Raw genomic sequence first — 26129 nt, 5'->3', positions numbered from 1 at the left:
GAAAAAAAAATAAGAAAATTTTCTTCACCTCGAAAGTGGACTTCGGCCGAGGAGCTTCCTCTGCTTTTGTTGCAGTTTTGTTGACTTCAATGCGGACAAAGCAACCGAACTGACTTGTCGCCTGACCGATTTTTAGGGCACCATACACCTCCACTCCTTTCCCATTTCTCTCATCGTTGCAGAAGAAACGCGGGACAGCCACTCTGGACAATATGTCCTTAAAGTTGTCTGGGCAAAACTACCTTGCTGCTACCAATCTCTCGTATAGCTGTGTAAATGTCACATCTCCCTGGCCGACGTCAATTGCATACCAGTCTACAACAATCCCTCCGTTTTTCCTCTGAACTTTTATGCTTTTATACGTATTTTGGTAGCGTGGTCGCCATGTTGGAATCATTTACAACAAAATTCGCACGTTTTGAGGTAGTCCAAAACGAGTTTTACGACAAGCCGGCGCTTTGTGACAATATGAGTCGGCAAGTTCCGGACAGAAAACGGATCTGTGGAGACTCGTCGTCGGATATTTTTTTTTTTTTTTTTTTGAACAGGCAAAAACTAATGCGCGCACAGATGTCATCCATGAAATTAAGTCGGTGTGGCCTTATTAAAAAAAAAACAGCATGATTATCAAAAAATCCATTTTTATAAAATGAAACTTAAAAAATGGCTGATTGTTAGCCAGACAATACTCTCAATGCAACAAAGGCATTCTCTTTCTTTATAATTACATGTAATTATAAGTTTCTATTGGCCAATTTAATAACAATGGAACATTTTCAAATGACATCTTTGATCACTGTGCTGGTTTGGTTTGATTCAACTGCCATCAAAATGATAAATATTTATACAGAGGCCGGACTTTTATTATCCCTTGTTTTGCGAACCCGCCGAATGAAAAGGATCCGAAACTGTCGTCAAAAACCGTGAAATCCCTCATTAATGCTGAAAATTGTGCCCCAATTGGTGACATTGCCAACCAGGTTATACATGGAATAAAAATTTATTTCATTTCTTCTCTCCGATAAATGATCTCACTTACAATTATTTAAGAATCACACAAATCTAATGGAAAAAAAAAAGAATTCATTTATTTTTTTTTCCACCCTCCTCAAAAAAATGGACAAGGACTAAAAAAAGTCTGGCCTGAGGGTGAAAAAAAATATGTCGGGTTATTGAACTCAATGTTACAAACAGTAAAATTGGAAATATGCCAGCATACATTCAACATCACAATATAGTTGCAGCTTGTGTTAAAATAACTATACTGACAAAGACTGTTTTTCCCTTTTCAAAGTTTTACAGCCAATGCAATTTTTTTCTTACAGCAATTGGTTATAGGTTAGGATTCTTTACTTCAAAGGTGAAATGCCTGTTACAGAATGAGTGAAAGATCTTTGTGACACACAGCACATGGCCTTTTGTCACTAATGTTCAGCTGTCTGAGTGTTGAATGAATTAAAAAAATAAATGCAGGTTTGAATGCTTTGTAGTCATGGCAACCAGATAAAAACAAATAATGATGAGAATAAACAACCACTAAAACAATTACCACGTTCACGTTACAAGATCTCGGCACATACCGAAATGTTTGCAGAGGAATTACAGCCATTGCGTTCACGCTAGTCGGAACCCACTCAGGACCGACTCTGCTTGTGCCGAAATCATGCCTTCATTCGTTGATATGTTATTTGACCAAAACATGGAAAACGATATGCATATGATGATAATAATTATTGCTATATTGAAATTATATCTATTTGTTGTTATGGTATTTATTACGAGTCACATACACATGAACGGCAAAGAAGATTAAAAAAACAATTATTTTTTCACGTCAAAGTAGCATTGCAAGAAATTACTGGTTACAGCAGCACATAAATATGCGTCGCGGATGACGGTTTGCATTCATTTCATTCATTATTAAAGCATCCATTTCATACTAGTATAAATTAGCATATGTTATCTTAAATTTACCATCAAGGGCGTGATTTTGATTCATGCCGAGCATTCAGGCAGCAAATCTCGGCACATACCAAGATCTATTGGGACTAAGATCGAGTTTTGTACGTGCCGAGATCTCTAGCATGAACACCACTATTATGCAAGACAGAAAATTATTTTCAATTTTATTTTAAATATTGTTGAAACAATAAGAAACAAAACATAAATCTCACAGTCCCTGTCTTTGAAAAATAAAATACATGGTCTTAGATAACATGAACAATGTCTTGTTTATGTTTGATTTAATATATTGTAAATATATCACTGGAAAAAAATAAGTTTGATTTATAATTTGCTTGACCCATATGATATGTAAGATATGTTGTGAATGCAGTGTTAGAGGATTATTTACATAATCATATCTTGCTTATTTTTGCTTTTGTTCACCAATTTTTAATCAAACCATGAAAATAAATGACTGCACTACGTTTGAATGAAACTGGACAAGGCACATACGAGAAAAGGTTGATATGTTGAAACAAATGTGCATTATGTCTTATTTTAGTACTACAAGCTACTTAGAAAGACACAAGAAAATATAACCAATATGGCAACCAGTCGGCCATTTTGAATAGAATCACAAAACAAACTGACAAGCATCATGTGTGACATAAAATATCCCCAGGTTGTTGTTCGAATTTTTTGATTTTAGTTTTCTTTTTTATGAACAAAAACAGCTGCCAGTCTATTAAATTTTCAAAATCCAAAAACATCTAAAAGGATCATGCGACCCATTATCTCTTTTGCCTTTGTACAAAATTTAAAAAAAGATCTGTGAAAGTTTACCTGAGAAATGGAAACTAAGCAAAATGGTCGTCAGTCAGCTATTTTGAATTAAATTAAGAAACAAAATGTGATCAAGTAACTCACCACAGGTGACATCAATACTAGTACTAGTATAAATGAGATACAAAATTTTGCCCCCCCCCCCTGAATTAAATTTAGGCAATTTACAGTATTTATATACACATATGCAATATATTTTATTACTTATAATTTATGCATTGACATGATTTCAATTTGGGTCAAACAGAGAGATGGAATCCACAGACTGAATCTAGAATTAGACACCTTGAGACTACTGCATTTAGGTTAGCGATAGATTAAAAGAAAAAGATACTGTAAATGGTTAAAATCATCATGATTATTGTCAACAACATACATTTTACAAGTCACAAATTCTGTGAATTTCAAATGTCCAAGACCAGCAACCTACAAATTAGGCCAAACAAACAAAAGATTTGTTACCAGTCTTCAAAATAATGATTTGGTGATGAGCCTTTTAATTTTGTTTTATGTGAAATGCTTTTTTCTTGCATTTATGCAATGTTTACCGAAACAAAGGTGTGTTTTGTATAACCCTGCCTATCAATAATTTGGGTTAGAGTCAAACGTTTATTTTAAGCAAATTAGTAAAATTAGTAAAAAATATACAAATGTAAAAACTATTTTGTTAGCTCCTACACACATACACAATTACATACATTTTACACAGCAAAGGCATTGCCAATATTAATTTAATTTGAGTGACCACAAAAGGATTTGCTCTGTTTGAGGCAATCAACTTTAACAAGCCCAAACATAATCCTAGATGCATCGAGATGGGAACAGCCACTGGTGGCGCTGTATACAATCAAGACCTATTTCGGCTTGTAAAATGAAAAAGTAGTTTGGTGTCCCATTTAGTATGATAGAAAGTGTTTACAGTCTTCAAATAACTACAATAGACAGACTGGGGGTCAAGATCAAATATACATGTTTCGGGCGTTTCATACTAAATGCTCTTTATTAATAATTTCACTTTCAAATAATATTCATGAGATATGTCTACGTCATAACTTCATTGAAGGTTATTAGCATATTGTGTACGCAGTGTGTATGCTTCGGGTTCTTTTTCCGTATTCCACAATGCATGCATCATCATAGTGAGGTTAATTTTAATTTACGTTAGATGCAACGTCACATTCAGCATCGTCAATTGGTTTCACCACATTGCTAGTGCTGAATGTTGCCTTTGTATTTGAAACCCACACATAAGCGACACTAACAGATATATACAACAGCTAACAAGCCAGCGACTGCTGAGGATTTGTACACACTCCCACCGTGTCATATGCTGTAATATGCAATGACAATCCAGGTTTCCCCATAACTTTGGATATAATTGGTTTAAACAGCAGGAAAACGTATTATCGTGATATATGCATACGTTTTCCTGCTATTATATCATCACAATACTACATTATCACACATTTCATGCATAAATGAAATAAACATGGACAAAATAATTCCATTTTGAAAAAATAAAGTGTTTTTACTGAATTACAAAGATATAAAGTACCAAATTGATGCATGCAAAACTAATACTCAAATAGAAGTACATATAAACCAGAAATTGTATTTGCTGCATATTGAACCATTAAAAAATTAATTATTTTCACCATAGATACAGCTTTGTTATTCACATGAGCGCATGTGCTACAAATAGAGAAAATATGGTACCAGTGACAGGTATTAAATTAAAAATTGAGGCTGCTGAATTTGTTGCCATAGTAAAAATAATTCTCTAATGATATTTCCATATTGAAATGAAATAATTGATCAGTGTGTCAGTGAATACACTGAGATTGTCTCACTTTGATCAGCAACAAAAATAAAATTATTTGTTATAGTTTTCACTGTAGTTAGCCAGTTTATCTTATCACCATGTGTTATTACATGTTTCTGGAACTGTGACGACACACTTGAGTCCATTTCAGTTCCACCATCTTCATCTTTCATCTTTCCACTTGTAGATTTGACATTAGCTATATCCCATAATATGATTTTCCCATCATTCCCTGCAGAGAGTAACCAATCATCTGACCGGAATTTTGGGAAATGTACCTGAGATACACCAAGGCAGTGACCTTGCAGGCACATTTTCTGACACAAACCTTTCTTGCCACGAAATTCAAAGAGTTCGACAGATGCATTTTCCAGCCCACAAGCCAACAGATGGTCATTCTCCGACACATCGACTGAATGCACCAATGGAGGATTCACCATGTACCCACCACTTGGATTTGAATGTTGTGCAATTTCTTGCATGTTGAGTACGCTAAGTGTCCGACCACGACCACTTTCCCAATGTACTACTGAAGCATCCATGCCACCAGATATAAGCTCCCAGGGTCTCTTTGAGCGAAATCTGACACTTGTGCAAATATTAGAATGTTTCCTTAAAACTTTCTTGCATTTCTTTTCTCGAACGTTGATAATTCTGATTAAGCCTGAATCATCACATGATGCCAGCAACTCTTCATTACAATTCAGAGCAATCTGGTTGATCTCTTCTTTGTTATATTCACAATTCCACATTGCCATCTTCAAGTTTCTACTATCATACTGTCTAATTTGTTCCCCAGATGCCACATAGAAACATGAAGGATCTTTGCGAGAGAAGCACACAGAAGTAACGTCAGCTATACCAATCTCACCAACACCAACTTTCTCTATCACATTTCCATCATGTGACCACAGACAAGACTGTCCCTTCTCCCCACCTGACAACACTTTCCCATCAACGCTACAGTCAAGACACAAAATGGTTTCAGTGTGTCCTCCGATCCATTTCTGTACATCTGGTTTGGTTGCCATAGTAGCACAACTCTCTCCCAACCACAAATGGAAATAAACTGAAAGCAGAATTAGTTTGATGTTAATTTTATTTCCACTGCATATATCTATCATTATTGATTTTTTTATTGACTATAGTGATTTTGTGCTAACCACTTATCTTATATTATATAATATTTGACAAATAGAAGACAACATGGCCAGCGAGATGAACAATATGTCGAAACAAAAGTTGATGGAATGGGCGGATGAACTGGGAATGACTGGAGAAGACAAAAGGAAATTTATTTTGGAGCAACTGAGTTCTCAGCAGGCTGACAGACAAGCGGCAAGGGAAGAGAGAAAGGCAAAAATGGAAATAGAAGCAGAGGTGAGGAAAATGGAGATTGAGGAAAGAAAGGAAAAGTTGCGGCTGGAAGCGGAAGCAGGCGAAAGAAAGAAATTGCGAATGGAAGCAGAACAGTGAGAAAAGGAGAGAGAATTTGAGTTGAGGAAATTAGAGTAGCCAGCAGCAATACCGGGGGGCTCCAACAGGCTGATTTTGGCGGTCAACGAAGCAAAGTCACCAAAGTTGCCTGCATTTGTTGATGGTAAGGACGAACTTGATATTTATTTATTGCGGTTTGAGAGGTTTGCAACGAATGCAAGTTGGCATAGAGATAGATGGGCCACAAAATTGAGTGCGCTGTTGACTGGTAGAGCGCTGGAAGTATATTCCAGGATGTCCGACACTGATGCAGTTGACTATGATCGTGTGAAGGTGGCGCTGTTGACAAGATACAATTTCACAGAGGATGGGTACAGGAAGCGATTCCGTGAATTAAACCTGAAAGTTCTGAGAGTCCTGACTAGTTACTTGTGCGGCTTAAGATTTAATTTTGCTAAATGGGTTGAGTTGTCAGGCACTGCGGCAACATATGATGGTGTTACCGACTTGATGGTGAAGGAGCAGTTTATTGGTGCCTGTACAAGAGATCTTGCAGTTTATCTTAAAGAAAGAGCACCCAAAGATTTAGATGAGTTGGCAGTAATAGCAAAGCAGTACCTAGTGGCACATGGTCGACAGTTATCCACGAAGGACCAGGTGAGGCGTAATGATAATAAGACTGCCATTAGAAATACTGATGTGGGACAGGGCAGTAGTATTCGGTGTTTTGTATGTCAGGGTGTTGGTTATCGAGCAGCACAATGTCCATCCCCCGTTACTGATGTCAACAATGACAAAGGTAAACAGTACCTTCAGTGTGGTGACATAGGACATGTGGCTAAGTTCTGTCGTAGTGGACAACACAAGGGTCAAGAAAGAAAGAGTGTCAAACCCAGCACTACTACTGGTGCAGCTGCAGTGGTTAAAGAGGAGTCTAATATCAGTGCTAGCTGTGCTGTTCAAATTAACAGTGATGTGCCTAAAATGATTGAGAAGGACCATTTGTTGTTAGCATTGGGGGAGCAGTTAAAGGTTGTGAATGGTGCATATATGGAACGAAGTGGTGTTGTGGAGGACAGGACTTTGCCTGTGGGTCAAGGGAAGGTTGGTGACACAGTTGTGACCATGTTGAGAGACACTGGGTGTAATGGCATTATAGTCAAGAAGAGCTTGGTACTAGATGACCAGTATACAAAAAAGATGGGTCATATACTGATGGTTGATCGTACTGTAAGAAGGGTTCCAGTCGCCATGGTGGGAATTGATACGCCATATTTGAGAGGCACGGTTGAAGCATTATGTGTGCAGGACCCAATCTATGAGTTAATTGTTGGGAATGTGCCCGGAGCAAGACTGTAATGTCCAAGTATCTACCAATATTATACTTATATATCGATACTCCTATGTATTATTTACGTTGTATTAATGACGTAATGTCACATCCGGGTTATTGGAATAAAGGTGGGATCGAGGCTCCGGCACTTGACCGTACAAGTCACTGTACACACTGTACGAAAGTTGTCTCCTTGTACTATCTTTTGTACTACATTATATTGGCGACGAGGATGGAGAGTTTACCATCACTACCGATGTTCCCAGTTCACTCCGATCCAACAACAACAAGTACAAGATGGAAGAAGTACCTGAACAGGGTGGAAAATGCATTTGTTGCATTTGTTGACGACAAGCGCCAGCGCGCGCTGTTACTACACTGGGCAGGTGAAGAAGTAGACGATGTTTTTGACACGCTATCAGAGACTGGAAGCAATTTTAAAACTGCCAAAACCAAAACGAAACATTGAATATGAAAGATTTGTATTCAGAGATACCATGCAGAACAGTGGTGAGTCAATCGATGCATTTCACACTCGTTTACAACGTTTGGCGAACACTTGTGATTTCACCGATAAATCTCAAGAGGTCAAGTCTCAAATAATACGTGGTTGCACCTCAGCCCGGCTCAGACGTCGTGCGCTCAGGGAGGAAACTACGCTCGATAATTTATTAAGTTCTGCTCGTTCATTCGAAGTGTCTGAAGTTCAAGCGACTGGAATGGAGGGAAGAAACGTCCCCAGTGCGAGTGTAACTTCAGTGAATACAATCAGAAAACATCGCCAACAGCGACACTGTTCACAGCGCAATGGCAAGTCCCGGCAAGATAAACAGTCGACTAAACAGTCTTCTAAATGCTATAATTGTGGTGGAAGCTATCCACACGATACCGTATGCCCAGCAAAAGGCAAGTCTTGTAATTCATGTGGTAAACTTAATCACTATGCGAAATGCTGTCGTTCAAAGGGTAAATTAAAGCAGTCTGAAAAAGCAGAAAACATCAAAGCTGTTCATCAATGTGATTACACATGTAGCTCAGACGATGACGATGACTACTGCTTTACTGTGACACAAAATTCGAACAGTCAGCCCAGAATAACATTATACATAGAGCAGACACCAATTGCTTCATTGATTGATACTGGTTCTACTGTGAATTTAATGAGTCTGGAAACCTACAAACACCTGAAAAACCAACCAAAGTTGCACATGCAAAGCAGCAGTAATGTATACACATATTGTAGCAGTGAACCTTTAAATATAGTTTGTATTTTTCATGCTAAATTACAATACAAGGACCATAACACTGTAGCAGAATTTCTTGTAACCAAGAAAAATGGAGACACATTACTAGGATATACTACTGCATCCAAGCTAAGTATAGTGTATATTGCATATCAGATTACACCAGGCAAGTCACTTACTGACCAAATAGTTACAAAGTATAGTGACAGATTCAATGGCATTGGCAAACTGAAAGGAGTCCAGTGTATACTTCATGAAGACAAAATCGTAAAGCCTGTTGTACAGCCACATCGTAGGGTACCGTTTCATGTTCGTGCAAAGAAGAGCTACAGAGACTGTTGAACTTAGATATTATTGAACGGGTTGGAGATGAGCCAACACCATGGGTGTCGCCTATAACCGTGGTAGAAAAACCAAAAAAATCAAGTGATCTGTGTTGACATGCGATCAGCAAATAAGGCAATATTGCGTGAACGCCATGTCACACCAACGCTTGATGACATAATTGCTGACTTAAATGGAGCAACTGTGTTCTCAAAACTTGATTTGAACTTTGGATACCATCAGATAGAGTTAGCTCCAGAGTCTCGTCATCTAACCGTATTCTCAACACACAACGGTTTATACAGATATAAACGTCTTAATTTTTGTGTGTGCTCAGCAGCCGAAGTATTTCAGAATATGATTAGATCTACACTGCACTAACATAAGTGACGACATACTAATATATGGTCGTGATCAGCAATGTCATGATGCCAACCTAGAAGCCTGTCTCAAACGACTTCGTGATCGTGAAATTACACTAAATCAACAGAAGTGCAGATTCAGCAAGGGCACAGTCGAATTTTATGGGCATGTATTCAGTAAGGGTGGAGTTTCACCAGACCCCAAGAAAGTTGCAGCACTAAATGAAGCAAAAAGACCACAAAATGTAGCAGTCGGTTCATTCCAAATTTGGCAACCATTACTGAACCACTTCGTGAACTTACGAAAAATAACGTGACCTGGAAATGGGGAAAGCGCCAAGAACAAGCACTGCAACAAATCAAAGACAAGATCTCAGTCAACTGTAAAATGGCCTACTTTGATCCAGTCAGACAGACAGAAGTACTTGTAGATGCAAGTCCTGTTGGCCTGGGTGCTATTCTTACACAGCGTGATAGTACTGGCAGTGTTGCTGTTATATCACTAGCCAGTCGATCTCTAACACCTGTTGAGCAACGATATTCACAAGTTGAACGAGAAGCCCTGGCGGTGACATGGGGAGTGCTTCACTACCACTTATACCTATACGGACACAAGTTTGAGGTGATGTCCGATCATATGCCCTTAGTACCGCTTTTCAACAGTCCAACTGCAAAACCTCCAGCACGCATAGAACGATGGATTCTCAAACTTCAGCAGTATGATTTTAAAGTGTCATACCGACCTGGAAAACTTAATCCAGCAGACTACATGTCTCGACATCCACTATCTTCTGTCAAACCAACCAGCAGGGAAGAGAAATGGCTGAAGAACACATAAATTCCATCATACAGCATGCTACGCCTAAAACAGTACAGATTGAAGACATCCAAGCAGCGACAAAGACTGATACACCTTTGTTACTGTGCATGCAAGCCTTACAAACTGGCAAGTGGGATGAAGTTATTTCACAGGCTACTAATACAAAGGAGAAAAACACACTGAAATGTCTGTATGCTGTGAAAAATGAGCTGACAGTACATTCATCCAGCGACCTACTACTTCGCAATAGCCGAATCGTAATACCTGAAGCTCTACAACAAGCAATCATCAATATTGCACATGAGGGCCATCAAGGCATCGTTAAAACAAAACAGCTCTTAAGAGAGAAAGTTTGGCTCCCTGGAATCAATAATATGGTGAAAAAAACTGTTGAGTCGTGTACTCCATGTCAACTGAACACCCTGGAAGGTGGACGCGAACCACTAAAAATGTCAGTGCTACCTAAGGGTCCATGGGAGGAAGTCAGCGTTGATTTCAGTGATTTACCAAATGGTGGACATATCTTAGTGGTAACCGATGACTACAGCCATTACCCCGTAGTAGAGGTAATAAGTTCAACCACATCTAGATTCGTTATTCCAAACCTGATAGCATATTTGTGCTGTTTGGAATACCCAGAATAGTTCGCTCTGATAACGGCCCACCATTCTCCAGCATTGAATTTGAGGTTGAGCGATTTATGCGCACCATGAAGAAAATATATCGCATAGCACATATTGAAGGCAAGGCGTGGAAACAACAGTTACACAGATTCTTACGTAACTACAGAGCCACACCACACACGACAACCAGTGTACCACCCACATCATTTTTGCTGAAAAAACCAATGCGAGTACGTTTACCGCAAATCAGCACCTGGCCATGCTGACAGCGAGCTACGTCAACGCGATAAAGAACAAAAAACACGTATGAAATTAAATGCGGACAATCGCAAGAATACTAACAAGAAGCAAATTCAAGTGGGTGATACTGTGCTGATAAAACGGGATAGGTACATCAGATAAGATACAACCCCATACATCACACATCTATATAGAGTTACAGATACAAATGGTTCCATGATAACCGCGATGAAAGGTGATCATAAAATAACCAGAAACTCATCTCGTTTCAAAGTGTTGAAGGGTGAACATGACGGCAAGACAGGCGAAGCAGAACAAGACGAAGCTGAAGAGTCCACTTTGTTAGATTCAACTCCGTCAACCTCTGCAAGTCAACCTGTGAGTGTTCCACGTCGTAATCATCCGCAACGCCAACCACCTTCATATTTAAAAGATTATGTTCAGTGTAGTAAGGCAGGTAAATGCTGAGGATTTACCTTAGAGGTGACGTACTGGTAACCTCTCACCTCAAATTTAACCAGTTATTGTTTTAGACACAAACGTAAACATTTGTTTACTGAAAGTTAATGAACTCTTATATTCAATGTTAATGAACTCTTATATTCAATGTTAATGAACTCTTATATTCAATGTTAATGAATTCTTATATTCAATGTTAATGAATTCTTATATTCAATGTTAATGAATTCTTATATTCAATGTTAATGAACTCTTATATTCAATGTTAATGAACTCTTATATTCAATGTTAATGAACTCTTATATTCAATGTTAATGAACTCTTATATTCAATGTTAATGAACTCTTATATTCAATGTTAATGAACTCTTATATTCAATGTTAATGAACTCTTATATTCAATGTAATAATGAACTCTTATATTCAAAGTTAATGAACTCTTACATTCAATGTTATTGAACTCTTATATTTGATGTTAATGAACTCTTATATTTGATGTTAATGAACTCTTGATGTTTATTTGTTATCTCAGAACAATTGAACGCTCAACTATCATAAAGTGACACTATTCATTGACAATAACAAAGACGCAACTTCTGTCAGTCAAACCTTTTCGTTTCATGATTTTGCTTACATTTCTATCGAGTTTAAAGTTTGAAACTAGTTTATATAAAGTTTGATATTTGCGCATGTGTAACAGTTAACACTTTATTTGTGACACTTTCTATCTAGGTTAGGAGGGATGTAATGTCCAAGTATCTACCAATATTATACTTATATATCGATACTCCTATGTATTATTTACGTTGTATTAATGACGTAATATCACATCCGGGTTATTGGAATAAAGGTGGGATCGAGGCTCCGGCACTTGACCGTTACACCAAGTCACTGTACACACTGTACGAAAGTTGTCTCCTTGTACTATCTTTTGTACTACATTATAAAGACCACCAGATGACCCGGATCCGGTGTGGAATGTGAGTGGAGCAGTAACAACCAGAGCACAAGCGAAGAAATCTGGTAAGGTAAAGACTGGAGCACATGTAACAAAAGAAAATTAATCGAGATGCAGCAAGCAAACACATCGTTGAAGAAGTATTATAATAAGAGAGAACCAGAAGTGAGAGGGCACCATGCAACCGAGTTCCAGGTATATGGAGGCTTGCTATATCGTGTGTATCGGGATCGTTCAGTTCCAGGAGGCAAGACGGTACGTCAAGTGGTTGTGCCGAAACTGTTGAGGACTCGTGTTATGGAGATTGCCCATGATTCAATATTTGGTGGACACATGGAGATAAAGAAGACAGAAGACCAGATTGTGACTAGCTTTTATTGGCCTGGGCTACATCAAGATGTTACCAGTTTTTGTAGATCGTGTGATGTGTGCCAGAAGACTGTTTCAAAGGGATCAGTTGTGAAGGCCCCATTAGGTAAGATGCCTTTAATTGATATGCCATTCAAGTGTGTGGCTATCGATTTGGTTGGACCAATTACACCAGCCAGTGACGGGGGTCATCGATACATCTTAACTATGGTGGACTATGCTACACGGTATCCAGAGGCGCTTCCACTTAAAAATATAGATACGGAGACTGTAGCCGAGGCATTGATTGACTTAAATAGCCAATTGGGGGTTCCAGAAGAAGTACTAAGAGACATGGGGACTCAGTTTGGGTCAGAATGCATGCAAGAAGTATCGGGATCACTCAGCATTAAGAGACTGATGTCTACGCCCTATCACCACATTTGAAATGGACTGGTGGAAAAGTTTAATGGTACTTAAAAAGATGTTAAAGCGGTTGTGCCATGAACAACCAAGGCAATGGCATCGGTATATTAGTGCTTTACTTTTCGCATATAGAGAGGTACCACAGGAGTCAACTGGTTTTTCCCCATTTGAGCTGTTATATGGCCCAATGAAGATCCTTAAAGAGTTATGGACCAAAGAAAGCGATACTCCTGAGATAGTTAATAGTTACCAGTATGTGTTTGAGTTGAGAGATCGGTTAGAACAGACTTTAGAGATTGCTCAAGAGGAATTACAGAAGGCACAGAACCGATACAAGTGTTACTATGATCGTAAAACGAAGAAGCGAGTGCTTAAGGAAGGAGATAAGGTGTTAATTTTGCTGCCAACTGACAACAACAAGCTGTTGATGCAGTGGAAGGGTCCTTATGTGGTGGAGCAGGTAATAGGTGAAAACGATTATCGAGTGAGGGTAGGTGACAAAGTGAAGACGTATCATGTAAATATGTTGAAGTTGTATGTTGAGCGGGAGATGTCACCTCAACCAGATGTAAGTGAGACAAGTTACTCACCAAACACAGCCATAGACCTGATGAATGATGTGCGTGCAGCTACAGCGGGGTGCAACAAGGCAGATGAAGAGATTGCTGTAGACGAAGATGATCTTCTAGAGTTAGGAACTTGTAAACCCAAGGAGTCAGGTAAAGATGTTCAAATTGGTACAGACCTGACAGAACACCAGAGAAAAGATTGGTGGGTTTAGTCAATACTTATGATGAGGTGTTTACTGATTTGCCAGGAAAGACCAAGATAATCAGTCATAAGACTGACCTGACAAATGATACACCAATCTGATCTAAGCTATACTCACTACCGTATGCAATAAGGAAGAACCTTAGGCAAGATATTGAAGATATGTTAAAAATTTGAGTAATCAGGAAGTCCACATCACCCTATGCGTCACCGGTGGTGATTGTAAAGAAGAAGGATGGATCGAATCGCATATGTGTAGACTATAGAAAATTAAATAAGGTCACTGTAACCGACCCTGAGCCAATGGTACCAACAGGGGATATATTTCAGAGGCTACATAATAGTAAGTTCCTGTCAAAAATTGATTTAAGTAAGGGTTATTGGCAGATACCAGTAGCTGAAGAAGATATACCAAAGACAGCATTTGTTACTCCTGATGGAACTTATGAATTTTTAAAGATGCCATTTGGAATGAAGAATTCGGGAGCTACTCTGGTGCGGGGAATCAGGAAATTATTGTCAGGTATGGAGGGGGTTGGAAGCTATATAGATGACCTGATAGTTTATTCAAGCTGCTGGGATGAGCTTGTTCAAGTATTATCTGAGTTGTTACGAAGACTGAGGGCAGCGGACATAACAGCTAGACCATCCAAGTGTGTTCTGGGTGCAACATGAGTAGAATTCCTGGGTCATGAAATTGGACACAACTGGGTGAGTCCAAGTCATGACAACATGCGACCAGCGACCAAGAAAGGTGTCAGATCATTCTTTGGGCTGGTCAATTACTACAGAGACCACATCCCCTTATTCGCAACTATTGCAGCACCCTTGAGTGACCTACTAAGGAAAGGACAACCTAACAAAGTTGTATAGGGAGAGGCCCAGGAGAATACATATTGGGCAAACCAATTTTGAAGTTGCCTGACCCACAGAAACCATTTGTGTTGCGGACGAACGCGTCGTAGGAATTGGAGCAGTACGTATGCAGAATCATGGTGAGAAGCTTCATCCAGTTGCGTATGCAAGTAAGAAGTTATCCGATGCAGAAAAGAAATATTCAACTGTAGAAAGGGAATGTTTAGCCATTGTATGGGGCGTGAATAATTTTGCCTATATTTAGCCGGTGTGGAGTTCATTTTGCAGACGGGTCATAAACCATTGTCTTACCTGGATAAAGCCAAGTTTGCAAATGACCGAGTGATGAGATGGGCGATGACTCTGCAAGGATATAATTATCGTGTTGAGGATATTCCTGGACGGGACAATGTGGTAGCGGACTACCTGAGTAGATTGATGGACTGAGGAACTTTTTGAACAGAATAGTAGAATGTTATTCGTTTATGACTATATTTCATATTTTATTATATTCTACTGTATGTGATTTTCGAATTTATGTACTCAGAGCTTTATTCAGTTCGATTTGATATATTGTATTGTTGTTTTATTTGACATTGTTATCGTATTCGTATTATTGACGTCGTTGCTAGTCATGTAATATTATATGTTGTAATATTCTTGAGAGGGGAGGCATGTCGCGTACGACTTGTTTACCACTTCCGTGTCACTGAGAATGTTCTAGAACCGTACTGTGTCTGGGTGGAATATTCTAGATTTTCTTTAGAAACTGGTTGAATAGGTAATAGAACACTGTAGAAGGCAATAGAAGGTAATGGAACATTCTAGAAATTTATAGTAAATTCCAGACTCATTATGTATGCTGATGTAATGGTCTATTTATAGACAGTGGGGGTATATATAGGGGAGTTGTTCAGCACTGAGTTCAGATCGGAGATCTCGCTGAATTGTATTGGAGTTTAAGTATCTAGTTATTGGAGTAGTGGAGTTTTACCGCGTTATTGTACTTGATGTTTGCAGAGTATAATACCAGTACCAGTTGAAACCTCATCTGTTGGCTTTGTGTTCGTATGTTATCATCACGGCCAGGGAAGTCTTTCTGTTACTGTTGCCATTTTGGTATTTGAACCATCGCACCTGTACTATACCAATTACGGTAATATTACGTTGCGTGTGACAGGGTGTTTCCAAACTTTTTTTTTATCTATTCCGGCTTTTGATATTCAGCAAAAATTATGAAATCATAGCGAGACTCCTGGTGGAATATATGGAATCAATGCCCTGTAAACTTAATTATATTGCTTTTTATCAGTGTGTGCCCATGATAAGAGCAATTTAGAGTGTGTATATAGTGTGGCTGTGTAGCCCAGACCATGTAAAATAAAATCCGTATCACGGTAGTATTGTTATGATTGTATCTTGTTTTCATGATCCATTTATTATCGTGATCAGCTTGCTTAATTTCAAGAAAGTTTTTTATATATCTTTCGAATGACGTAGTTCAAAGTCGGGTACGCCCAACTTGATGCAGACTTCAGGCGCGGCACGCATTCACGCGGAAATAAGGGATTGGTCAGTTACTTCGGCCTGGGGGGGGGGGGGGGGGTCGGCAGATTCCATTTTGCCAGCTGTAAATCTCAGTTGACCTACCCCCTATCAAATAAAAAAAAGTGGGTGACCCCCCCCCCCCCCACACACACACACACATTATATTTTAAAACTTAAAACATGCTGACCCCCTAAAAAACAAAGAAACATTAACAGTTTTGGCTCTGACATGATTACAATATGTGTTATATGTGCATTGAAAATATCATGGTTTGCCATAATTTTGACATAATTTTTTAGCGTTTGCATTTAATAGACCTTAGAAGGGGAGGGAAAGCATAAAGCCAAAAAAATGACTACAGAAAAGGCTGCAGGAAGGACGGGAAATCTATGTTGCTAAAGATAGTAAATAAAAGCAAAGCTGTGGAGTACTTACTCGATAAACGCCCTTATAAGATAGGAAAAGAGGATTTGAATCTAGGCGGTTTGAACTCTTTGAAAACTAAGTTGGATTTAAAATATCTTTCATTTCTTATAGACCAGGAAAACTTTACACCCGAAGCACAGTCTGTGCTTATGAAAACAAAGGAAACTTCAATTTTTCTTAAATTTGTGTTGGATTTTGGTATTTTACAGAGCAAAATATGCATATTTAAAAGTTAAAAAAACAAAAAAATTATTTATTCATTTTGTCACCATTTATTTTAATTTATATATCAGCATTTTCACAAATTTAACTTTTTTGATTTGCTGAACAAAAACTGTCACTGCTCTTTGTACTAATTGCTGTGTTGTCTTTCCGTCTCCTGTTACTGTATAATTGGATAAATCCAGTAAATATCTTATACAATAGTGACTTCAGACTTTAAATAATTTAAAATAATCTGATATCAGCAGCACATGGACTTGGGATGTGTTTAAAACTTAACTGTATAATTTGGGTTCTAGCCGCTTTGCATAATCTGTTAGTTATTTGGCAGCTTTAACCTCAAAATATTTAGCCTATAACATTTTTTGCATCAACAAATTTATAGGCAATATAGTTAATAGTTATTATTAAGAACACATTTGTATGATTAACTTTTTTATCGTTTGTTCTGAAATAAAAGTTTTAAAAATATATGCATGAGCGCGTGTGTGAATTCTGGAAAACATGATATCAAAAACAGGGTGACCCCCCCCCCCCCATATTCGCACAATCAAAAACAGGGTAACCCCCCTACTGATCCACCGACCCCCCCCCCCCCAGGCCGAAGTAACTGACCAATCCCTAAACCAACGTACGAACCAATTCGGCTCTGTATTCATCCCAAACACAGACTAATAGTTATTTTAGGTCTGGGCCACTATTGTAACCGAATGAGTTTTAATAATCAGGTATTCTCTTTCACGAATTATTCATTATTTCGCCATTTCGTTATTTTGCTATTTTGTTGAATATCAAGAGCCGGCAGGGCTCCAGAAGGAGTACCTACACTTTATGCAATTTTTTTTTTAAATTATGCTAATTTATTCGTGACGTAGCAGTTTCCGTGCTCATGAATATTCATTAATTTGTGGGTCAATACATTTTAAAAGGGGCGATATATTATTTACACAGCTGTCAACTGTGTTCGTTCTTCGACGACTTCGACTGGCTTCCATGTGGGGTAGTATTCTTGTGTTCTGTTTTTTTCTGACTTGAGTTTTCGAATTCGCTGTTTATGTTTTTAACGTCTTTCATGTCTTTTGTAGGAGTGTCCAATCAGGGATTCGAACTTGCGATCTTTGAGTTCCCAGCGCACTGTCTTGTCCACTGTACCACGAGTGTCTTCACACAAGAGATAGGATTTAAGTCCTATTCATAGGAGCACTGTCTTCACTAGCATTAAAAAATCTAACTAAACATACTGGATTCGAACCAGCGATCGCTCACATTGCTGACATAGTACAAATCTACTGAGCTATGTGGGTAGTCATGCAAATTGAATAATTTGTTGTCATATTTAGCTTTATTGCCAAATGGTGTTTGCGAGAAAAAGATGGGCAGGCATAGGAATTGAACCCAGGTCCTCCTGATCACTGTGTAGACAACTGACCCACAAGACCACAATGGATTAACTGGATGTGTTTGCATTTGATAAGACTATATAGTGTGTATATATATAGAAATACAACATATTTCTATTATTGAGTTACAATTGTCCAAAAAATTGCCAATTTTGTGTTTTTACTTGTGTAACCTATATGCATGCCATAACCCGTTAGTGTACATCTTGCCAATTGGGTGTTTGCCATTTGCGTTGCCCATACCTGACCCGACCCTAACCCTAATGCCAAGACATGTTACTGTTAATAATTCCGTTGCCCATACCTGACCCGACCCTAACCCTAATGCCAAGACACGTTCCTGTTTATAATAGCTTAATAATGATACTCTGTTGTGCACTGTCTGCGGGTATTTAAAGTTGCATTGATGTCAACTGATTAAACAAGTCGCGTTTAAGTAATTTCCACTATTAACAAGTGGTTAAATTGTGACAATAAATGTGTCGACAAATATTTGATACTTATCTAGGTGTAAGAACTCGTGTTTGACTAACTTCTACTATTGAAAGTTGTTAAAATAATGAAATAAATATACTGGTATCAGTAGATATTTGATTTAATTGTGAAACTTTCTAACAAAATGTTAACTGCTGGCTTCGAACCCTCAATCAACAATTCCGCAGACACAGTATAAATTCCACAACACCACAGAAGATATTCGTCTGTTGCCTGAATTGTTTTCGTAATATAGGGAACGCGGCCATCGACACTTTAACAAAACTTACCTTGACTTGGGTCTTGTTTATCTCTTGTCACAATCTGGAAACTGTTGAACAAATTGCGCATCGTCCAGTTTAAGACGTAAGTTATTTTATTATTTATTCTTTCAGTTTTGTATGGTAGAGTTTTGTAAGGTTTATTATTTTTTCGCGACGTTCTTTGCTTACTTGTTTACGGTTTGAGAGATTTCAGTTCATTTGATTTACGTTTTTACGGTAGCTCTGAGCGGGACTCGAACCCACTGTCTTTTCAAGCTAATTTTGTTTTATTTTGATGGCACGCTTCTGTACCACGCCACGACGTTGGTCGTTAAGTGGTATTAATTTTTCTAACTACTCCAGTGTTGCGATGAGTTGAACGGAAAAGCCAAAACGATTGCTGGTTTCTGATTGCTTCGGTTCTGGTGAGTGTGTATCTAGTGTGATTCGAACCCATGTCGTTTGTATTGGGCGTTTTTTTATTTCCCATGTTGGCTACGCCGTAATATGCAACCACTTCCTCGTTTTATTGTGATTTTGAGAGTGTTTAATGATGTCTTCCTCACCCATCACGCCATGACCCAGTTTCAACAACACGGCCATTTTGGAACAGAGTGCGTGACCCTCGGCGTGACCCGACTGACTATATGAGCGTTCTGTTCAACTGTTAAGCTAGGATTTATTACCGTTATTATCATTATATTGTCACGTGATTTGTTTTACCTGATGTGTAATGTATTAAGTATCTTTATTGTAATTTGTATATACCAATTCGTATATACCGAGGAAACGACCCCGATTGAAGGTCATGTATTTTGTGACGTCACCAATTTGTGTTTACTTACTGCTTCTAGATCCGTGCCCAAGAGCCATTTATTCCAGCGCGGTGCTACTAGTTACTAGTAACTGGAGTCACAGTCCCTTCGTTGAGGGACTGTGCTGCAGTGTTATTTTTCGTTACAAGCGACTGTGATACGGTCGATAGATTATAGACATGTCCCTTGCTGCAGGTAAATCGTCACATACTAAAATGAACAGTACGATACTTACCACAAGGTGTACAATTTCGAGGATTACGGTCACACTATATTCCGGAAGTGAAAAGTAGGTTAAGGGTCACAGTAACTTTGAGGGCGCTTTTCAGAAGCAAGCGAGGATGGTATATTTTATTCCTCTACGATTCCTTGGAAACGTGATTTGTGATAAGTCATTTCAATCAACTCAGTTGTGATACTTGTCTGTAGGTAACAGATAAAACTTTTATAAAAAAAAATATCAATCATTGTGCCGATTTATATGATGTATAAGTATAGATACTTTTAAAATAGAACAACAATTGTGACACATGTATAGGCGATGGACCAGGATAGGATATCGTGCATCCCCAACAACTCTATCATATCACATTTTCATGACTACTATGATGTATAAATAAGTATCAATAATAGCAATTGTTGGTAAAATTGAAGGATAATGTCTGCTGATTATAATGAAATGTCAACAGGTTACATTTTATGACACATATTTGCATAACGGTGGCCATTTTAAATATTTAATGACCAAAATACTTAAGGGCGGCAGTCGTCGCGCCGCATCCTGTTCGATATGGGACTTACATTGTTTATTTACATGAAATTCGAACACGCGCTGTACGACGATCACCGCACTTTAATTTCAGTATACTCATGCAATATTATCATGTGTAATACATGTAATTATAGGTCTGTTTTGTCAAGGAATTCATTTTTACTATTTGTAAGGTCATCAAATTAGCCAGTATTCAGATGAACACACTAAATGAACATATTTTATAACAAACTTTCATAGACGTTTAACTTGATATAACATGCAACTATCTGTCGATGTTCATTTTACTGTCACATGATTATGAGACCTTTGACAGAGTTTAGAGAAAGTATGACCAACCTGCTATTCATTGAGATATTTCGATTTTGGCGACACAATTTCATTATCTGGTGGAACATGGACGTTTGAAAATTAGTCGGCAACTGTGTATTTAAGGTAGCGAGACTATTATTTGTGTTGAAAATTACAATTTTTACATTTATTTTACTAATTGATGAAATGCACTATAAACTTTCATCTGATAAAGCCAGTGGCGGATCCAGAGGGGGGCGTGCCCCCCCCCCCCGACGCATGACGATTTGTATCATCTGGATGACGCATAGTTCTCTGCGATTTACGGTCCGTATATCTTAAGCGTAGCTTGGACCCCCCCCCCCCCCAATACATTTTGCTGGATCCGCCACTGGATAAAGTCAACGTAGCCTAGAATGTCATGTAATAAATTCATGTTGATTATGGCAAACCATACTCTAGCACCAGCCCTAGCAGTCTTCCTAAAAAACAGCTATGGAACAAAACAGCAACAACTATCAGTGTATTAGGCTACATTTTGTGTTCATTCTATATTCTGTATTCACCATTGACTGCAAATTTTCTTTATTGTTTTTGATTTGTTTTATTTTTTTAGAAAAGTTTTTATTTTCTGTTTTCTTTTTTAGACTGTAGTTTGTTTTAATTTCTTTCTGTAAGACCCTTTTTATCCTTTCCTAAGGATTTTATGCGTCTAATAAAAAAATAAAAATAAAATAACACCTTGTAAGTTGGTTAAAATGTAGATTTTTTACAAGGGAAGCAAGGCAGCTTCAGTAGTGTAATGTGTAGTGCAAAATCAACAACACAGGTTTAAATTGTGGACTGATAAATATGATATATAGAAGATAATGTTTGGTAATCGTAGTCCTAAATAACTATTAAAAATAGCTAGACGTTTCGAGCAATGGCTCTTTATCGATAGCATAGAAGAAACTTTGGCAAGCCGCTATTTACGAACGAAAAATGGATGACACGCGCGAGGTTCTATTTCTGCTGCCTACATGTTTTGTTCTAATTTTGAAGCGACGTGCACAGGAAAGCGAGATAAGACGGACCTAACTTATTTGGATGCACAGAAACAGTATACAACGGCGTAACAGAGTTTTATAAATGCATGTCGTAGACAGCTAACCAAATTTATTTTGTCTACGATTGGAGCTGCTGTACGCTGTGCTACAGCGACCCGATCAGTGTGGAAGCGTGTACATTGAGCTCGGTTGCCATTTTTGGAATGAGAAAGTTGGATATATTTGATCACGTGCATAATGTTCACACCCAAAGGTCGCTGCAGAGGGCGTTTAGCCATGGGCTAAGAGTTCGAGCACACTTCGTTAGCCCGTGCTAAGGGTTCACGCATGTTTTCTTAGCACGGCTAAGGAGCTGTGAGTGTTTCCAAACATTTGAGTGGTTTGTCTCCGCCCCTGTTTATTTCACAGATTAGTCATTTGCATATGAATGTGTCAGACACAAGGTCACACAGCCACTGAAAAAAAATCATTGATTTTGGTGTTTTCATCTGCCGATTTTATCGAACTATAGCTATCTCATTCCTTTTATTTTTCGGTTTCCAATAGCCTTACACATTTGGATGCCCCTACACATGTTAAAACAGACCTTGGTGGGAAAACAAATCGCTTGTGCAGATAAACAAGCTTGAAAATCTTTGCTGTGACTTCATCAACGTTTTCTAGGAGTTTATGTTTTTCAAATACAAGGTCTTTAACAAAAAATTAACGTATACCAGAGGTACATTACTTGGGGTTTGCAACTATGGTGACATGATACCAAGATCCCGTTACAATCTCGCTCTCGCATAAGCGTTCCAACTAAAAAAAAATGCGAATGCGCATGCCCGAGGTAACTAGGATACTGGGATGTCCAGGTAGATCAAAATAGCTGCTCACGATATGGCGGATTACGATAACTATATTTTCTATACATTTTCGATGTATTACATTTTTTCACTATGAATGTGGTAATACATGTTTTATTGTTTTATTACAAACCGCCTATGTCATGTCAGAAGATCGTAGCATCAGTCTCGCTATCTACGAGATGAGACTTGAATGGGAACTTGGCATGACGTCACCATACAGTACTATGCGCGTTGCAAACCCCAAGTAATGTACCTCTGCGTATACCTATTGTCGTCGGATTAACACCAAATTTTCACAGCTTTGAGGTGACAATGAGAGGAACTTGAATGTGTCCAGTCAAACTATTTCATGGATTATTTACCAATGTGTTGTGGTTTTAGTTGGGGGCAATGCGACTAAAACAGAAATTAAAATTCAGGACACTACTTTTCAAAACGCGTTGCTTGAATAAAACTAACCAGACACATTCAATTTACCAGGCTACTGAACAACTAGGAAAAGTGGAAAAAAAACTTCTTGTCAACAGCATAAATGCGTAATTATTTACGGCATGGCAAACACACCTTTGAAAAGCATGAAGTCTGGCGATTCCAAAAATATATACTTTTCTGGGTCTATTTGTAGTCATTTGGTCACAATTAGAAGATGAAAACAAGTATGCAAATAATAGTCCCGCTACATTAATTCGTTTTGTATTTGAAATGACAATAGTCCCTGAAGCAACGATAAACCACAGTCACTCTCCCAGTAGAGTGACTGTGGATAAACGTTATACAATACGAATTTTAGTTGGTCACATGATTATGTATGGTAATCTGATATGTATAACTAATTAATGATATGAGGATCATCAATCTGATTAAAATCTGATGTAGTGTACGGGCTTTAATTATTTTGGCTATAAACTTATTTTAATTTTATTTTTTATTAATTTTGTTATTAATGCCCTTTTATTTTTTTTTTTTTTATTTTATTATTTTACTTTGATTTTGATTTTGTGATTTTTTTAATTCCGCCCTACCTACATCTGAGCCGATGCCTATGTAACGAGATTTCAACGAGACCCACTATCGACGATTTTAGTCAACTAATCACATACCTCCTTCTATAGTGCACATGATGACGTCACCGGGCGGAGTCGGGTGGCAAACACACTCAAATAAAATGGCGGATTATACCGACGTTAGCGACCGAGAATAACACGGCTTTTCGGTAAGTTTATCATTGTCAAATGCAACGAAAGTCATTTTTATGTTAATATTGTGGCTCGAATGGTTCGACTTTAGATCGTTATTTTGCATAGTTATTCTGGGAGTGACGATTTTGTTTCCGCCGTTTCGACCGAGCACCAGTGTCTTTTTCCAGTCGCCTGCCCTGGAGACGGGTGATGTTTTGTTGAAGATCGGGCCAACATCGTCTACGGTATTGAAACCGTAGCTGTAAATATTCATCAAATTGTATCATCATTTTGTACATTATAAAATAACTCTTTATTAAAGTAAATGAGCTGATTTGGACTGGAATAAAATATTTTTTATTGGAACACATCGCAATTGATCAGGAAATATTTTTTTGCTCCAATTTTCTGCGTCGATGCCGTGGGCCGGTGACCGTTATACAATTTAAAATCAGTTTGCATTGTTTACTATAGCTGTTTACAGTGTTCTAATCATTACGATTTACTTATTTTTTTGCTTCCATTCTAGATAATTATGCTCAGTGATGTAAAATTGAAGCGATGACTGAATGAACGAACCTTGGCTGGCGAAGATGTATCTGGAAGTGTACACATTTGTTGGAAGTGAAAAAAATATTCAATGTAATGACAAAAATTGTAAAATGCTGTGGAATTTCTTTTGCAAATAAAAATATACTAGCAATTTTCTATTAATGGTTTATTCAAGTGGGCAAAATATAATGTACAGAAAGATTGCCCGTAGAGTATCGCTACACTGAACAGTAAGCAACCGACTGTCTGTTTTGGTTGCTACAGCATTGGTTGTATTGGGAAATCTGAAAGTGTACAATGCCCTGTTATGCATATTAATGAGGCCACATGTCCATTTATGGTTATCTGATATTAGTTGTAACTGTTGCCATCATAATAGAACGTGGTTACATGTTTCTATCTAACTGTGCTCAAAATAATACAGATATGCATATTAATGATTTCAGGTGATAATTTTTATCTAATTATTACAACAGTGCTTGATTTATCACGGCCATGACCATTTCTCAGGTGCAGCCAACGGCCAAATTTTTCAAAACCGTCATTATTAATAATTGTCCATCATGTACATACTTTTTATCGATATTTGACACGTTTTTAAATTTGGAGGGGAGGGGTTAAGCTGTTCGTAATTCCCCTCCCACTAACGTAAAAAAAAAATGTCCTCCCACTGCATCTTGGTTCCCGCTGCCCTCTCCCCACCCATCACCCCCTCTCACTACCTTCCCTCCCACTAGTGCCTGCAAAAAAAAATGCCCTCCCACTGGGTAGTGGTCTTCAGAGCCCTCTCCCCACCTGTTCTTACACATCTTCGAAATTCATTGTACAAGAGCTCAACCTACTTAAATCCTACATGCAGTTAATTCTTCAACTTGATGTTTTATGTTTAGATTCAAACCATACTTGAGCAACCCTCAGCCATGACTCAGCATATTTCATTAAACCTCAAGTAGTGTGCGGGCTTTGTTTTGTTTTTGCTAATTATTATTTTGAATTTAATTACTTTTTGTCAAAATCTAATCATAATGTTGTCAAATTGGCGTGCTCACATCCACATGTTTCCCATATAAGGGCAGACGTTGATTTATCAACAAAAGAAACTAATATCAACAAACATACAACTCGATTGATCACTGATGGACGAATGTTATCCTGTCGGCTTCTTCGTCGCACTGAACTCTTCGCTGTTTGGTGGCGTTCATCATATCAAAGACACAACTGACCTCGCTTGACCCAATCTGGCAACCTGACGATTCATCGGTATTCTACGGGTAATATCTCTATATTCTCCCTCCCGATATTGTAACCACAAGTTCCTCTTTACCCACTGATAGTTATAATTTTCTGCCCACCATATGTTAACAATTCTGCCTGCCCACTTCCAAAAATGCATTACCCACACCCACTCCCCACAATATTAAGTCAAATTTTTCTCCCTCCCACTGATTAAATTAAATTTTGCCTGCCCATAGTAAAACGTTC

At 38.1% G+C, this 26129-nt stretch overlaps 1 protein-coding gene and 1 long non-coding RNA gene across 5 annotated transcripts; one reads left to right on the top strand and one right to left on the bottom strand.

The window, feature by feature from the left end:
• Positions 1-4289: 4289 nt before the first annotated feature.
• On the bottom strand, positions 4290-20264 carry LOC100372489 (WD repeat-containing protein 53-like). 3 transcript variants are annotated; one of them, XM_085494345.1, is made up of 2 exons: positions 20193-20264; positions 4290-5678 (listed from the first exon to the last, which is right to left on the bottom strand). In XM_085494345.1, exon 2 carries the CDS (start codon positions 5638-5640, stop codon positions 4603-4605), a length of 1038 nt encoding a protein of 345 aa, XP_085350471.1. In that variant the 5' UTR covers positions 5641-5678; positions 20193-20264; the 3' UTR covers positions 4290-4602. The 3 variants fall into 3 exon arrangements, 2 of the variants coding, with proteins under 2 accessions (XP_085350471.1, XP_085350437.1); XM_085494311.1 differs by lacking the exon at positions 20193-20264 and adding an exon at positions 13773-13845; XR_014927877.1 differs by lacking the exon at positions 4290-5678 and adding an exon at positions 13857-13927 and having other exon boundaries at positions 20193-20238.
• LOC146750860 (uncharacterized) lies at positions 19122-24853 on the top strand. Of its 2 annotated transcripts, none has more exons than XR_014927881.1 (3): positions 19122-19245; positions 24030-24130; positions 24625-24853. It is a non-coding gene; the product is annotated as an uncharacterized LOC146750860 (long non-coding RNA). The 2 variants fall into 2 exon arrangements; XR_014927880.1 differs by lacking the exon at positions 19122-19245 and adding an exon at positions 19349-19567.
• The last annotated feature ends 1276 nt before the right edge of the window (positions 24854-26129 follow it).

This window comes from Saccoglossus kowalevskii, chromosome 1, assembly GCF_978046115.1.
Source record: "Saccoglossus kowalevskii chromosome 1, keSacKowa6.1, whole genome shotgun sequence".
Taxonomy (NCBI): domain Eukaryota; kingdom Metazoa; phylum Hemichordata; class Enteropneusta; family Harrimaniidae; genus Saccoglossus; species Saccoglossus kowalevskii.
Note: the sequence above shows the minus strand (reverse complement) of the source record. Positions and strands in the feature narration are given on the sequence as shown.